At 69.1% G+C, this 16,321-nt stretch overlaps 1 protein-coding gene across 2 annotated transcripts; it reads right to left on the reverse strand.

Moving 5' to 3' along the window:
- Window positions 1-1,154: 1,154 nt before the first annotated feature.
- LOC119236084 (proton-coupled amino acid transporter 1-like) lies at window positions 1,155-16,055 on the reverse strand. Of its 2 annotated transcripts, none has more exons than XM_037499715.2 (12): window positions 16,033-16,055; window positions 11,012-11,343; window positions 10,342-10,490; window positions 9,767-9,857; window positions 9,433-9,521; window positions 9,141-9,236; window positions 8,757-8,841; window positions 8,366-8,584; window positions 7,268-7,366; window positions 6,193-6,359; window positions 5,610-5,779; window positions 1,155-4,614 (listed from the first exon to the last, which is right to left on the reverse strand). In XM_037499715.2, exons 3-12 carry the CDS (start codon window positions 10,482-10,484, stop codon window positions 4,343-4,345), a joined length of 1,431 nt encoding a protein of 476 aa, XP_037355612.1. In that variant the 5' UTR covers window positions 10,485-10,490; window positions 11,012-11,343; window positions 16,033-16,055; the 3' UTR covers window positions 1,155-4,342. The 2 variants fall into 2 exon arrangements, with proteins under 2 accessions (XP_037355612.1, XP_037355610.1); XM_037499713.2 differs by having other exon boundaries at window positions 10,937-11,343.
- Window positions 16,056-16,321: the final 266 nt, after the last annotated feature.

The following is a 16,321-nucleotide window of genomic DNA, read 5'->3' on the forward strand; positions in this document are numbered from 1 at the left end:
CCTCCTGCTCGCGGACGTGTCGACTGTCGCACCCGATTTTCACTAAGTTTTGTTTGACATAATACTGGTCATTTTTTGCATTTTTTTTCAATTCAAAGAAAGTTTTGTTTTGACTGACCAGGGCGGCAGCAAGGCTGCAGAGCTAACTTGTGTTTGCCTTTTCTCTCCCCTTGATACCAGCACAGCATGAAAACAGTGGTGGTCATTTGTACTACTCATGTCAGTGTCTATTTTCGCGTCACTTCCACAGGTATTCTGTCTGCTTAAAACAAAAAACTGTTGGCCCTGAGCGTCACTGTGTGGTGAGCGGACCCTCCAGGAAGCTGCAAGAGTGGCCCAAGGGGAGGAGCCCCGCCTGCTCTGTCCGCAGGCGCCAGAGACCCTCAAGGGGGGCGGGGAAGCCGCCTCCACGGGCAGGACTGGACGACCCGGAAAACGAAAAAGCCCCGGGACCCTCGAGAAGAGGAAACCCAGGCGGAGTCTGAGACCAGCTCTGTCCTTGAGGCCTTCGGGGACAGATGTCAAGAGTTCGCTCTGACCCTGTACGGCGTGTCCCGACAAAGCTGCTAAAATTGCTGCTTAGGCCTTCTGCCCTGGGATTCCATGCAAAGACAGGTAATAAGGTTCGTCAGTAGGTTTAGTTTGCAAACTTTTCACATGCTGTTGAACAAACTGGGACCAAGGTGGAGAGAACTCCTTTTTAAATAAGTTGAACCAATTTTAAGATTTTTTTCTTCCTGTGACTTGGTGTATTTGCTGTCTTGTTTTGGTGATCCCTCCAGATGGTTTTCTCCTTTTGGCTTGGACTGATGAACTGTTTTCCGGGAACGGAGGACTTTTGTTGTCCACAATGGACAGTATCTGGAGAGACGGGTTTGCTTTCGAATTGGACCTGTAAGGTAAGTGATTCTCAGGCTTCTCTGCCCTGCCGCGGTGGGGATTGCCCTCCTGAGGGCGCCTGCATTTGCTACTGTTCTAAGCTGTGCTGTTTACTTCTGGGGGCCTGACTGCAGTGCTGAGACACTCACGGAGGGAAGCAGAGGCAGGAGAAGAGGCAGGAGAGAGAAGGGGAGAAAGCAGGCCAGGGAGCCCAGAGTGAAGACTTGCTGGGGGCTTGGAGGCCTCCCAGCCCCCCCCCCCCCACACCCCTGCCTGCCGTGTGCCTGGTTGCTGCACGTGTAAAAGCTCAGTAACAACCTGAAATGCCGAGGGCTCCAGGACTCTCCTTTACCCGTTTGCTCGAATCATAAAGCAAGCAGCTCGGTCCCATCCACCCACTACAGGTGGCAAAAAGTGAAGGGCGGGAATCGTTAGGGGGAAAAGCTGTCCTGAGCAAACTCCATACAGGTTTGTGGCTGCCACCCCCACTCCAGACCAAAGCCGCCAAGACGCTGGGAACTACAAATCCCATCACCACCAGAGGGAGGGAGCTGGGACCTGAGCGTGGGGTTAAGCTGCCAGGTTGGGTATAAAACCAGCCATGTGGCGGGGGCGGCTCTCTCTTGGCCTCACGACTCTCGGCTCTTCGCCAGCTCGCGGGCCACTGGATTCCAGGTCGGCGGAGCAGGTAGGACGCAGTCCCCAATTTATCTCCCTCTTTCTCCCTGTTATTCATTTCCTCATTTCCCCTTCTTTTGTAAATAAGCCTTTTATTAACCTTTTGCGTGTGCCTGCACTTGAGCATTAGTAAGTCCCTTTTAAGCGCGTGGTGAAGACCCGAGTCAGGCAACCCGTTTCATATCGGGGTTGCCCTGTAACCTACTGCCTTGCTGGACATCGCCAGGCAGGCCCTGTGGACAGCACAGGCGCGGCACTCTGTAACTCTGTTCCTCCCGTACAGCCCTCCTGGGCAGAGGTGCAAAGACAACTTCTCAGTGCGCTCCTCAGTAACCCGGGTCCATGTCAGCGACCGTAGAGACAAACTAGAGCAACAAGTGGCACAATTACGACAAGAAGCACGAAATGCCACAACGGAACATTTAAACAGTATCGCCTATTGGCTAAATCCAACAAAACTGGTTGTCAGGCCTCAACGTTGGAGTTTGGATTTTGTTTGGTATAAGCTTAATGTTTCTGCTACTTTTTTCTTGTCAGTCTAAAAGCCCTATGCTGCCTACGGCAAGAAATCGTTAGGCCTCCCTGGTGGAGCAAGGGGTTAAGACGCAACCTATAAAGCTAACTGCAGCCTCTGCAGCACAAGTTCGTTCCCTGGCCAGGGAGCCACCCACATGGCGCAGCAGACCTCTCCTGACTCGCCCACTGCTCCTTTCAGCAGTGCATTTCAGTCAGTCTGCCTGTTCTGTTCCCCGCTGTCTCTGGTGAGTCCTCTCACCCTCCACACCTCTGGCCTGTACCCCATTTCTTGTATGCATAAATAAATCTTTAAAAAAAAATTTAAAAAATAAAAAGCAAGAGGGAGAGATGTTGGAGACATTGTTTACAATAGGCAAAACCTTGGTGGGGAGCAAAGCTGCTCCCCACGGAAGGGGATGCAGCCATCTGAGGGTACCCTGAAGAGACAGGCCTCCTGGACTTCATCTGACTCTTTGGAAGTAACTGTCTAGACAAGCGGGCCAGGACGAGGCCCCAAATCTCCCAAGGAAAGACCTGTAAGTGAGCAAGCTTGTAATTACCCTGCTTTGGGATGTTAACTGCACCTGGGCTGGAAAGACCCTCTGGTGGGGTCTTGACTGTATCCACTTGCTCAATAATGTGTTTTTTCGCATTAGTCCAAGGGGGTGGGGCAGGGACCACCCGCCTGCCAGCAGGACCCACCGGGAGTGAGGCCGGCTCAGAATGTGACAAAAATCAACACCACTCACAGGATCAAGTGGAAAAGAAGAGCCGAAGAGCAAAGACGCCACAGGGAAAGCTCAACGCCCCACGAGCCCCCACGCAGCAGCAGGGAGGCGCCCGTGGACGGTCAGGTGGGCGCCTCCGCCACCCAGAGGCAGTTCTGGGTGCTGCGGCAAGTGCACGGGCTCGAAGAGATGCCGCTTATTTGCTTGCGACGTGGCTGTCTCCGAAGAAAACCCCAAGAAATCAAAGCAAAGCCCACAGGACCTGAGAGCAAGCGCAAAGGCCGCCACCAAAGGCCAGCGCTGGGCCAGCTGCACACCCTGCCGAGGGACATGTGGGCCCATGACCAAGGAGGGCGACGCCCACCCCCGCTCCCCAGCGCTTGGGCGTGACCAGCCACCCTGGGGGGGGGGGTTGGGAGAACCCTTGACGCCAGGTGAAGGGGCTTTCCCACAGTCCAGCAACTGCACCTGTGGGCAATGCCCAGGGCATGAACACTACGCACAGGGGCACACATGCTTGTCCACGCAGCAGCGCCATCTCTGGGGCCTGGTGAGGGCTAGCAGCTCTGGGGCATGCAGGCCGTGAACTGCACTCATCGGCAAGAAAGGATGAGATTCCGCAACTTGGAGGAGCCTCCAAGAACACTCCTGCGCGGAGGCCAGGCTCAAGAGGCCGCCCACAGCTTGGCTGGACCTGCCGTCCGCGGGGCCACGCTTGGTGGAGAGGGGAGCGCGTGGGGCGTCCATGGAGGGCCAGGGGCATGGGGAAGGGGCGTGGGGCGCCAAGAGGGTGGGTACAGAAGCCTGGGGTTCAGGAAGCTCTTGAAGATGGTGGAGAATGCCCCGTGGGGAGGACCCCAGAGCAGACAGGCTTGGAGAACGAAACGAGACGCCTGAGGGTCCCGCAGTGCTGAATCCAGCCAGGAGCTACGTGCAACTGTGCGTGGGCGCCTCAGCCAGCCTGTCCCCTGCTATGTGTGGCCCACGGGGCCGTACTGGAGCAGGGGTCACTGAGGGAGAGAGGGCACTCGAGATCCGGGTTTAGAGTCTGGAAACAAAGCTACGTTTTAAATACATTTAAATATTTTAACGTGGCAGCACTGATGTGGTTCAGAAGCCACGGCCACTAACAGGTGGCCTGGCCCGGAGGTGGGGGTACCCAGGCCAGGGCTGAGATCAGCTGGGGCCGGCTGACCACCAACACACAGGTCCAGGGGCCCCTGGAGGTTCCACTGAGCAAGGGAGACAGGGTCGACAGGTACGGGGAGGAGAAAGAGGCCGGGCTCCTGGGGGGGAGGGGGGCTCCCACTGATTTAATCCAGGCCCAGCTGGAATGAGAAGAGGGAGCTGAAATGCGGACCTGAGCTGCGCAGCAGGAGGCTGGCGGTCCAGGGGGCAGAGCTGCAAGTTCTGGGGTGGCTCAGGGTCGGAGCACAGGCTGGTCTGCCTCTCCTGGCCGCCGGCAGCAGCCCTGCCTGTCCCAGAGCCAGAACCTGCGGGGCTCTGCGGCAATGTGGGAATGTGAGGACGGCGCCTGGCCTCTACGCGAAGGCACTGGTGGGGCTGACATGGGCGGGGGTGCTGGCCGGCACGGCCAGCTCGTACAAGGCCTGATAAGTGCCCCCCACAAAGCCCAGGAAGCCCAGCACGCTGATCAGGGCGTCCTTGGCGATGACCAGCGGGCTCAGGCCCTCGGAGTAGTAGGTGGCGATCTCCAGCAGGGGCGGGATGATGAGGGCCAGGGCGCTGCTGCTCACGGAGCCCACCAGGGAGATGACCAGGTCCAGGCGGGGGATGAGCACGGCCAGGACGCCTGTGGGAGAGGACCGGGGCTCAGGGGGCGGGGGCTGGGCCCAGAGCGCTCGGTGCGGCGGCCGAGAGGGGGACCGGCTCTCGGCCCCCGGCCGTGGACGTCCATCCTCCCAGGCAAAGGCGCCAGACGGCTCTGGCCGGGCCCCAGGCCGCGGCGGCGCGGGGGCGGCGCGGGCCTCCGCCCTGGCTGCGTCCACGCGGGCTCCTGTCCCCGCAGACGAGAGAACGCGGGGCCAGGCTCGAGGCGCCCCCGCCCCGCCCCCGCCGCTGGAGCCCGCCCCCGCGGCCGCAGGGCGCCCACACCCCCGCCGGGCCGGGCGAGCGCCCGAGGCCCCGCAGAGCCGCCGGCCCGCGGGAGACCAGCGCGGCCACGGGCGCCGGGGGTCGGGGGGCGCCGCGGCCAGCGGACCCCAGGAGGGCCCCCCGGAGCCCCGCCCGGGCCCGCGCCCGCGGCCATCCCGAGCGGCCACGCGCACCCCCGCGGGCATCGCGGCTCGGGCCGGGGCCTGGACGCTGCGTGCGCCGCGCGGGCCGCGCTACGGCCAGCCCAGGCCGGGCCCAGCGCGGGGCTCGCGAGCGGGCGGGGAGGCTGCGGCTCGCGCCTCGCCACGTCCAGGCGCCGCGCTGGACACCGGTGCGCGCCGCAGGGCGCCGGCGCGGGACGCCGAGGACCTGGCTCCCCCGCGTCCCGCTCCCCCGCGTCCCGCGCCCCCGCGCCTCGGCCCCCCCGCGCCCCGGTCCCCCGCACCCCCGCGCCTCGGCCCCCCCGCGCCCCGGCCCCCCGCGCCCCCGCGCCTCGGCTCCCCCGCGCCCCGGCCCCCCGCGCCCCGTCCCCAGCACCCCCGCGCCTCGGCCCCCCCGCGCCCCGGCCCCCCGCGCCCCGGCCCCCCCGCGCCTCAGCTCCCCCGCGCCCCGGACGCCGCGCCCCGGACCCCCGCACCCCCGCGCCTCGGCTCCCCCGCGCCCCGGCCCCCGCGCCCGGCCGCGCCCACTCACACGTGAGGCAGACCAGCGCGGCGCGCACCAGCAGGTCCACCGCCAGCTCGCAGCGCCCGGGCGCGCGCGCCGTGAAGGCCGGCACGAGCAGCTGCGCCGGCACGTAGAACTGCAGCGCGTAGGTGAAGAAGATGCCGGCCGAGTAGAGCAGCTTCACCGCCTGGTACAGCCTGCGGGGGGGCGGGGGGGGGGGGCCGTGAGCGCACCCCCGCCCACGCCCCGCCAGCAGCCCCACCCTGTCCACGCGAGGCCCCGCCCACGCACCCAGGCCCCGCCCCCTCTACAGATGAGGCCCCGCCCACGCCCCGCCAGCAGCCCCACCCTGTCCACGCGAGGCCCCGCCCACGCACCCAGGCCCCGCCCCCTCTACAGATGAGGCCCCGCCCACGCCCCGCCAGCAGCCCCACCCTGTCCACGCGAGGCCCCGCCCACGCACCCAGGCCCCGCCCCCTCTACAGATGAGGCCCCGCCCACGCCCCGCCAGCAGCCCCACCCTGTCCACGCGCGAGGCCCCGCCCACGCACCCAGGCCCCGCCCGGCCCCGCCCACGCGCCCAGGCCCCGCCCCGCCCACGCCCACGCACCAGCAGTTGGGCAGGTTGAGGGTGATGCTGCCCTGGACCGCGGCGCCGAACTGCAGGTAGCCCAGGGAGCCCAGGCTGATGTACAGCGACGTGACGATGGCCATGCCCACGTAGAGCAGCAGGGGGAACTTCGTGGGGTCCTTCATCTTGTTCTCAAGGGGCAGGACCTGGGCGAGAGGAGCCGCACGGGAAGATGACCGAGCACCGGCCGGACACGCGCCTTCCGCCAGCCCACGCTCCACAGGCGCCCTGCGTGGGGCCGGGGCAGGCCCGGGGGTCGCGCCGGGAGCTGCGTGGGGCGGGAGCCCGCCCCCCAGGCTCAGCCAGCCACTCAGCAGCCTGCCCTCCCCCAGCCGGCGGAGAGCCAGAGGCCCAGGCCATGTCCTGGGGTGCTGGAGGGGGCCAGGGCGCTGAGCATCCCAGCAGAGACAAAGCCTACCTGCGGCCCCGACGCCACAGCTGGGGCAGCGCACTCCGCTGCCCAGGCGGGACCGGCAGGGCCAGTCTCCGGACCAGACCCCCGACAAGGCAGCCATCCCTCGTGTCCAAGCCCCATGCGAGGGCAGTGGCAGCCCAGCCCACCACCACCCTGCAGCGACCAAGGTGATGGGACACGGGCTCCCTCAGGTGTCCCTCCACACCTCCCACAGAGACATTGGGACCGGTACCACAAAACCCACAGAGACTGGGACCCCACCTGCTGCCCAGCGCAGCCGCCCCAACCCGGACTCCTCGGGGAAGCACAGGGTGCGGGAGGTTGGTGAGGGGCTGACCACAAGGAAGGCATGCAGTGGCCACGGGGCCCACTGGTGGTCAGGTCTAGCAGTGAGCCGGAGACGCACTGTCGGGAGCCCAGAGTGCCCCTGTGCTCCCACGTCCGGCTGTGGGGCGGCTCCCAGCCTCCACCCGCCCAGCCCTGGCCTACACACAGCACCACCAAGGACAGTGGGCAGGACGCGAGGACGTGTCCCAAGGGTGCACAGGCTCCCCGGCACCGGGCCCCAGAGGGCACGGGGCAGTCAGGCCCTCGCATGGACTGGGGGACGCCGGGTGCGCTCAGCCACCCCACACTCACCACGCCGATGCCTTCGAAGGCAAAGATAGCCGTGCCGAAGAACAGGGGGTAGGTCTTCCAGGAGGCTACCAGGGGCAGGTTGCTGGGGTCTGGGAGCCGCTGGGAGGGAGAGCGCAGACCGGGCTGGAGCCCACTTGGAGAGGCCACGTGTGCTCCCCACCCGGTTCTCCAGGGCCGCCCCTCCACAGGCAGCCTGCCCGGAGCCTTGCTAGCCCCCACTGGCGCCCCCACGGTGCCCCTCCAGGGGCCACACCCAACGCAGTGCACGTGGCAAAGTTGCTGCACTGAGGCCACGGAGCTCAGCATCTCCAGAGCATGCCATGTGCTCCGGGAGGGGGCAGCCGACGGTCAGGCCGAGGACCGACCATGGGGAGCGGCGGCCACACGCGATGGCACCAGCGCTGCAGCTCCCCTCGCTCTCTGGCCTCCTTCCCTCCAAGCCCAGGCCTGTCTCTGCCTTTACACTCAGCTTGTTTTCCACTGAGACCTTCCTGCCACCAAGGCCGCGCAGCAACAGGTCAGGCCGGCCACTGCGTGCCATCTGGGGCAGCAGGTGTGGGTGTCCCCCCCGCTCCCTGGCCGGGCAGTGCCACACACACGAGCAAGCTGCGGACCCTGCGGACCGGGCTTGGGAAACACAGGGTGTGCTCCTAGACCCAAGCAGAAGCAGCTTCGACACCTCCCGGCAGGGCGGGAGGGGAGCAAGCACCAGGGCGTGGCCACCGGGCTGGCTCTGAGAGATCCAGGACCACAGGGGTGTCGCCCAGGTCACACCTGCCCCGTCACGGCCTGGCTTCAAATGGGCTCACCCCACGCCGCGGCTCCCTGCACACGGGCGAGCACACTTAAGGACACCGCCGCCAGAGCCCCAGCAGCCCGCACCCAGGGAGATGCCAGGAGGGGCCTCGGCTAGCTCTGAAATGGGCTATGTGGGGCACGGGGCTTGGATGCCCTGGAGAGGTGGGCACTGCGCCAGGCCCACGGCCACTGCCCCAAGCCAGCCGGTGGGCTGAGCACCCCCATGACTAGACACAGGCGTAGGCCTGGAGAGAGACCCTGGCGCATTGGCCGTGGGGACTGTGCGGGCAGCGGGCTCACCTGCACGATGAACTGGTAGATGCCCACCAGGCTGACCAGCATGCTGGCGTTGGCCAGCAAGGAGAAGACAGACAGTACGCGCAGGTTTCGGATGAAGACGAGCAGTATCAGGAAGGGCAGGAAGGCCAGCATGTAGAGCCGCGAGTCCATGGTGGGGGTGAGGACCACCGTGGCGTTGGCCTGGCAGTTGCTGGTGGTGCCGTTGGCCGACTCGACCACCTGGAACCAGGGCAAGGAGAGCAGAAGAGCTGCAGCGGCCAGGCCAGCGCAGGCACGCCGGCCCAGGCTGGGGCGGGGCGCCTGGCCAAGCCCCGCCACAGCCAGCAGGCCCTGGGCCGGGTGGGCACTAGAGACGGACAGGCGCGGCCGGGGCCACCTCCTGCTGGCCCACCTGCTTCAGGTTGTCAGCCAGGAAGACGAAGTAGACGCAGCAGAAGCCCAGCTGCGTGACGACCAGAAAGAAGTCCACGCCACGCCTGCAGGTGGGAGGGAGGCCCCCGTGAGGGGCCCAGAGACAGCTGGAGGCGCCGCCCGCCCACAAGAAGGGGGTGGGACAGTGTGTGCCCCAAGTCCCCCCAGGTCCAGGCGTGTCCACACCACAAGCTCCCAGCAGGGTTGGGGTTGGGGGACCTGTAGAGGGTAGGCTGGGGGGCGCCCCTGCATAGGGGCGGCTGAGGGGCGCTGTCTGGGGTCTCCCGGGGCCTCCTCAGAGCGCGCAGGGCCCAGCCTGGGGCCGCACAGCCCCCCACGGTGCAGGGAAGCGGGCGGGCAGCACCTTCCCCAGTGCGCGTGGCTGCGCAGCCAGGCGCTGGGAGTGGCCTCCAGGCCATGCTTCACCGTGTCCCCGTAGTCCAGGAAGGGCTTGTTCAGCCTGGAGGGGGGAGGCGAAGGCGAGACAGGGTCAGGCCCTGTCCTGGGCCCCCAGGACAGCGTGTGGTGACATCAGGGTGTCCCCCATGGGGAGAGAGTCACGCACCCACGCGAAGGTGACCAGGGCCCTCAGCACCAGACAGGAGTCCCCTGAGGCCCCCCGGGCCCCCCCCCCCCGGTCAGCACCAGGGCCTCACCTGTGGCACAAGTGGTGGGCACACTTGACCAGGAGGCCCATGCAGTGCACCGCCACGATGCCGATGACCAGTAGGCTGAGGGGACCCATCTGGGGAGCAGGGACAGTGTGAGGAGGGGTGGGCCTGGCTCCGGCACCACCCTGGGGAGGGGTGACCCCAGGGAAGACCGGCTCAAGGGGAAGCAGGGCTGGGCAGGGGTCGCAGGCGCCCAGGGGAGCGAGCCGGCCAGAGGCGCTGGGTGGGTGGACACTGCACTCTGCTTGTCCTCAGCTCAACTTGAGGAGACAAGCTCCCCACTGCAGCAGGCTGTGTGCAGGGAGCAGCGGCGCCTCACCAGGATGCCCGCGTTCTTCACCGCCATGGGCAGCCCCAGGAGGCCGGTGCCAATGTTGCCTTTCAGCAGGTGGATCAGGGTCTGGAACCATCTGCAGAAGGAAGGGCAGACGGCAGTGACGGGGCCACAAGCCCGCGGGGCGCCCGGGGCCAGCGAAATGCATGGCCATGCCTCGGACGTGCAGCCCGGGGCACCCGGAAGGGGCGGGCTGAGCGGGGGCCGGGCAGAGCTGCGAGGCCAGGAGGCCAACTCAGAGGGCGCCCCAGGGCTCTGCCGAGGTCATGGGGCAGGATGCCAGGCAGCCACCCATGCTGATGGCCCCAGTCAGCCCAGCTTTGTGGGGATCCCCCGCCTCCCCACATTTGGGGGACCCAAGGCAGAGTTAGGCCAGCCCAGGTGAGTGAGGGGGCAGCCCCTTGGGTGGGCGCACAGCGCCTCTCCTCCGCCTGCCACCCAGGCCTCTCGCCCCTGCCAGCCTGGAGCCGGCTGCCCCTCGAGGCGGCCTCCTCTGGCCCGGTGCAGGGGGAACAGCTTCCCGACCCGCGGGGTGGGGTGGGGAGGCCGTGGGTGCTCACGTGGTGGTGTTCCGCTCCCCGAGGCGCTGGTAGGAGCCGGGGGAGGACACGCTGCTCAGGCCCTCGGACGGGCTATCCTCGGGGCTGACCTCGGTGGAGCTGTAGTCGTGGTAGCCCTCGCTGCGCAGTCGCTGCGTGGACATGGCGGCCTGCGGGTGAGGGGCAGCGCTGACACCTCCGGGGGCCGGGGCCGGCAGCTCCCCGCCGGGGCTGGGCTCGCTGGGGGTGGGCTCGGGAGCAGAGGAGGCCATGTCGCCGCGGCGGCCCGGCCACACTGCGGCGGAGGAAGGAGGTGCCGGCAGCAAAGAGGTGGGAGGGGACAAAGGGCGGGGGCAGGCGGGCCCCATCTTGGCCACACACACCTGCTAGAGCAGAGGTGACCACGTGGGGCTGGGCCGGGGCCCCAGGGCTCCCCCCGCCCCCCGCTCTGCAGGCCGGGGCTCGGTGTCTCTCCCTCGGCCACTTCCTGGGCTCTGGGCAAGAGCTCGCCCGCACTCACTGCCCCCTGCATCACTCCGGGGTCAGCCGCTCCTCCAAGGTCCCCGCAGCTCCGAGCCACGTGGGCTGTGCTGCGTGACCCTGGCCCAGGCCTCACCTTGGAGGTCAGCGGCGGCCCCACAGCCTGACGGAGGGCCCTCCTGGGGCCGGGGGGGCTGTGTCCCCTGCCCACCTCCTTCCTTTTCGCCTTCACGCGCGCGTGCTGTCTCGCGAGTCAGGTGGCGCCTGCCGTGCGGCTGAGAAGAGCCCAGGGCGTGGGCCGGGCTGGACACGGGCCACACTCCTCACGCGCTTGAGGAGCAGCGTTGCGGGGTGTCGCCAAGGCCTCCAGAACCCCGCAGCCTGTGGCTAAGAGCCATGTGGGGCCGGTGCACAGGGGAGGCGCCCTCCACGCCAGGAGGGGGGCGGCAGGGGGCCTCTGCCGCTCGGCCAGACTCGGGGTGCACGGGCAGCGGTGGGCAGGGGCAGCGGCATCCACGAGCGTCACTGTCCCCCCTCAAGAACCTGCGGGGAAGGGCACGGCGTGAGCACCGCGGGCCGCCCGGGCTCTGGGAACAGCCGCATCCGGCACCTGAGGGGCAGGGCGGCCTCGCTTCTCGTGGAGGGACCCCGTGTGCTCTCAAGGGGATGGGCTTGGGGGCTGACAGGGGCTGCCTCCTGCCCCCACAGTGGCCGAGCGACAAAGGGGGCACCCGTCGTGGGCAGGAGGGGGCCACGAGGTCAGCTGGAGCCAGGGGCTCGGGGGCATCTTCAGAGGGTCAAGGGAGCCCTGGCTGCAGTTCCGTGGGTCCCGGGCCACCCCACCCCAGCGCCACGGAGGCAGCCCTCTCTAGCCACGCAGAGGCCAAGTGCGGGCAGGGCGGCGGGGGGGGGGGGACCCGAAACACCCCAGCAACCCCGGGCCCTCGGGCCCAGAACTGCCTGTGTTCATCATTGATGCACGCGTGCTCGTTCCCAGGCTCCCCCACGGCCCAGAGGCACCTGGGAGAGGCCTGCGGTGAAGCCCGCGTGACCCTGGCCCCGGGAGCCCACTGGAGCAGGAACCCAGCACTGCAGACGCCCACTGCCTCGTGCACGGAAAGCGACGTTACCCAGAGCAAGACACTCAAGGGAGACGGCTGGGGAGGGGCTGCTATCGCTAGATCGCAGAACAAACAGGACTGCAGGATGTGGGGTGTGGCCTGCGCCCTGTGTCGCTGGAAAGAAAAGAACAACGCGCTCCGGGCGGTGCTGATAAGGAGCCCAGAGAGTTCCGACGTGAGGAGCTCGGCACTCGCCAGGGGACAGGGCCCCCAGGGCGAGGGCAGCAGGAGAGAGGCGCCGGGGGAGAGGGCAGCAGGGGAGAGGCGCCGGGGGAGAGGGCAGCAGGAGAGAGGCGCCGGGGGAGAGGGCAGCAGGGGAGAGGCGCTGGGGGAGAGGGCAGCAGGAGGGCCCTGGGAGTGGACAGTAGTGCAGGCTTCCCTAGCCTGCCTGCCCAGGCCACTCCGTAAAGGAAGGGGTGACGGGGGCGTCCCTGGGTTCAGCACTGGTCGGGGGGACGGAATTCAGTAACCAAGGGCGCTGGAGTCACCAAGAAGCGGCGACTCGGGCACGTGCCCCAGTCATGGAAGCCGTCCCGGGGTGAGACTGGCCGGCGGGGCCAGCGGGACGCGGGTGGGCAGGTTGGTGCCAGCAGGTCCAAGTCCTTCCCGGAGTGGGCAGCGCGCCATGGGGTGCAGCCTCCCTCCGGAACACCCAGATGACCGCGGCGAGCGTGCTGACAGCGCCCCGCAGCCGTGGAGGAGGGGAAGGGCCCGTCACACGCGCGGGCTCCGGGCACCCCGCGGCACGGGCGGGAGCGGGAGGCAGGGCCGACGCAGCTTCCTCTCCAAGGGCTGAGCGTCGCTTTGGGAGTGACTTGCCGACACATAAAACCGACCCGCTGAGAACCACGCGAAGTGACGCGTTTGGCAAAGTCGCAGCGTACGAAGACGGGCGGAGCGGCACGTGCTCGCGAAGGCCCTCGGACCGAGAAGCTGCTCCGCAGGGACAGCCGCGAGGGCGCAGCACGCCGGCCGGGGAGGAGCGAGACGGCGCACAAACCCAGGCCCGACAGGGCGTGAACGAGAAGACGCCCGCGTTCGTGGGCCGGAGACCCCAGGCTGAGGGCAGGGCCCGGGGCGGTGTCTCTCGGCAGGAGCTGACGGGCGGCTCACAGTCCCCGTGGAATCAGGCCAAACAGCTTCGCGAAAGAGCAAAGGCGCAGACGCCCCAGCCTGCCCAGCCTCCGAGCTCAGCACCAAGCTGCCATGGCAGAGGCGAGGCGGTGCCAGCCCGAAAGCAGACCCGCGGGATGGTGGTCCGGTCCAGGCTCCGCAGGCCAGCAGGGATGCGTCCCCGCAAGCAGGGGACGGGCGGGCCTGACCCCCTCGCCCCGTCCAGAGCCTGCACCACAGAGACAGGAGGCGGCCTGGATGGAAGAGCCATCGTAGGAGTGAAAACGGGGACAACGGCCCGACTGGAGCGACAAGAGCGGAAGCCAGAGGAGAAGTCGCGGCGGCTCGGCATGAGTACGGGAGCCCCCAGGACGCCCAGCTTGGCTCCCAGCCTGGCCTCGAGCAGGGCGGCACTGCAAAGCGCCCGAGTGGCCCGCTGGCCAAGGACAGGCCCGGCCGGTCAGCACCTGGTGTCGGCGGCTGGGAGCTGGACACAGCCGAGGCCACGCCAGAGGACGGCTGGGGAAGCGGGGCCAGGCGTGCAGTGGGCATGCTGCGGGGGCCCTCAAAAGGCTCCAGTCACGGTGCTGCCCGCGGCTCCACCCCGGTGGGGGCCGGCGCTGGGCGGGCCGGGGAGCGGGCCTGGAGGGGTCCTCCACAGCCGGCAGCCACGGGCTGGCATGCGCGCACACGGCCCATCTCAGAGGTCCTGCTCGGGAGGCCCGCCCCAGGCCACGCGCTGCTCCGCTGGCAGCAAGGCACTGGGGGGACGCCCGCACGCACAGCCATCCGCGCTGCCGGTTGGGGTGGTGGCAGGGGACAGCTGCAGGCCACGGGTTCTGCTGGGGGGACGGAAATGTTCTAGAATGCGCAGCCAGCGCGCTGACCGCCCCCGAGCCGCCTGCGTGTGGGCACGAGCTACGTGACACGAGTGGCAGCTCAATGAAGCTGCTAAAAAAATCCAAACAGAATCGGGTCCAGGCTGATAGGACCTGAGCTTTTTATTTTCCACCACGTTCCCGGGAGATCCTGATTACAGCGCGAGGACGGAACACAGCACCAAAACAAGTCCCAGGACGGCCACAGCCCAGGCCTCACCTCCTACCAGATTCAGGGGTTGTTGGATGTGTAAACAGAGGCGCCAGCTTTGTTCTGGAACAATGAGGTGCACGGAACGCAGGGGGTGGGGCTCCACTGCACACAAGCCCTGTCGCTGGGGATCCGACGACACACGGCGAGGGGCGCTGGCCCACAAAGGATGGGGTGCCCACGTGGTTTGGCTCTAGAATTCGTGACAGTGGAGGGGCTCCCCAGAACCCGAGGGGCTGCCCCAAACCCACTGAGTGGGACGTCAGGGATCGGGCAGGGGGAGGGGCAGGCGACGCGCCCACATTCCACCCACAATCACAGCCCCAGAGTTGACGGGCCAACCACAAGCGCCCACCCACTTCCCTCTCCGGCGGGGCACGGAGCCCCAGGCTGCCCAGGAGTGGGTCAGATCCGGCACACAGGGGCCGGGCCAGCGACCTCGCTCGCGCCCTCAGCGCAATCCCTGTCCCTGAAATCCTCCCTAGGAACCGCACCAGCCGGCCGAGGTGGCGGCGGAGCAGCTGCTGCCAGGCTGGCCGCCACCCAGGAGGGTGCTCGTGTCGGACAGAGGAGATGGAGCTGACGGGTCCGGGACGGGGCCCTCGCTGCGGCGGCGCCGTGATGACCGCCAGGGAGACGGGGCCCACACTCCCGCCACCACCCGGGAAACGCTGCGCCAGCCTCGCGAGCAGCCAGGGCCACGCAGACCGCTGCAGGCCTGCGCGGGAGGCTGCCCGCGAGGTAGGGCCCCAGGCGAGGCGCCAGGCTGTGTTCTCTCGGGGGAACACAGAGGGGGGCAGGAGAGGGGTTCAGCCGCCCTGTTCCCGCCCTTCCCGGCCAGCGGCCACGAGGCAGAGCAGGCCGCGTGCTCAGCGAGGCCAGGCCCGTGGTGGGGGGCACGTCCCGGGCCTGGGCCTCCTGGGAACAGAGCCGGCCCGGCTGGCGCGGGTCACGCGCCTCTGGGGTGGGCAAAGGGGAAGGGACGTCACCGCTCTGTCCGGGCAGGGCCGGCTTCGGGCCAGCACAGAAGCCGCGGGCGGTCACGGCCCCGAGTGCGCGGCCGGGGCCCCACACTTGAGGAAGAACGGAGGGGGGGCGACCAGGAGGCCCCCGGTGAGGAAGGAGGGACCCCGCGGCACCACCGCGGCCAGCAGGGCCCAGCGCGCAGGACTCGGGCGGGAGGGACGGGGCTGCTCGCGCCCAGCCGCCCCGGGGGCTCCGGGGTGAGGACCGGCAGCTCGGCTCCCCCAAACCGCGTCCCCCGCTTCCCTGCCGGCCTCCGCGTCGGCCGAGGGGAGCAGCTGCTCCGCGGCGGAACCTGCGGGATCTGGCCCGGCTCGGCCTGCAGAGGCCCCGGCTGGCCCGCGGGCTGCCCGGGCGAGGCGGCGCGGGGAGGGGCCCCGGCGGGGACTGGGGCGCAGCTCGCGCGCGGGGCGGCTCTGAGGGAAACGGGCTGCGGCGCCCGCGCGTCCGGGGCGGGGGCTCCGCGAGGGGGTGCAGGGCGGAGGGTCCCCCGCCGGCCCCGGGCCCCGGCGGGGCGGAGGGGCGGCGCCGCATCTCCCCGCCGGGCAGCGCCCACCGGGCCGCGCCGCAGGCCGAGCGGGGCCCGCCCCTCCCGGGAGCCCGAGGGGCTGCGCGCGGCCGGGCCCCCCGCGCAGGCCCCGCCGCCGGCCCACCCGGCCCGCGCCCCGGCTAGGGGGGTCCCGCGTGCGCGCCGACGCCGGGGCCCGCGCACCTGGCGCGCACCTGGCGCGCACCTGCGGCGGGCGGCTCGGAAGGGGCGGGCGACCCCGGCGCGCGCGACCCGCCGCGGGCCCCGCTGCAGACGCGCCGGCGCTCGGAGCCCAGCCCGGGGGCCCGGCCCGCCCCGCCCCAGCGCCGCCGCGGCCCGCGGCCCGGCCGGACTCACCTGGCGCCGCCGCCGCCCGGCCCGGCCCGGCCTGCGCGCGGCGCTTCCGGCTGGTCACGGGGCCGGTCACGTGCCCGCGCGGCGCCCCCTGGCGGCGGAGGCGGAGGCGCCGGCCCGCGCATGCGCAGCGTCGGTCCGGCCCAGGCCGCCGGGCGCGCGCGAGTCCCCGGCCCGGGCGGCTGCGGCGGGTGCGGCTCGCGCCGGGGTCCCCGCGCCACGCCGGGCGGGGGACGGGGGCGGGCCCCGAGGAGGGCCGGGAGTGGCCGCCGGCCCGGGGGCGGGGCAGGCC

Source organism: Talpa occidentalis, unplaced genomic scaffold (assembly GCF_014898055.3).
Source record: "Talpa occidentalis isolate TD23 unplaced genomic scaffold, MPIMG_talOcc4v2.1 talOcc4.9, whole genome shotgun sequence".
Classification (NCBI taxonomy): Eukaryota; Metazoa; Chordata; class Mammalia; order Eulipotyphla; family Talpidae; genus Talpa; species Talpa occidentalis.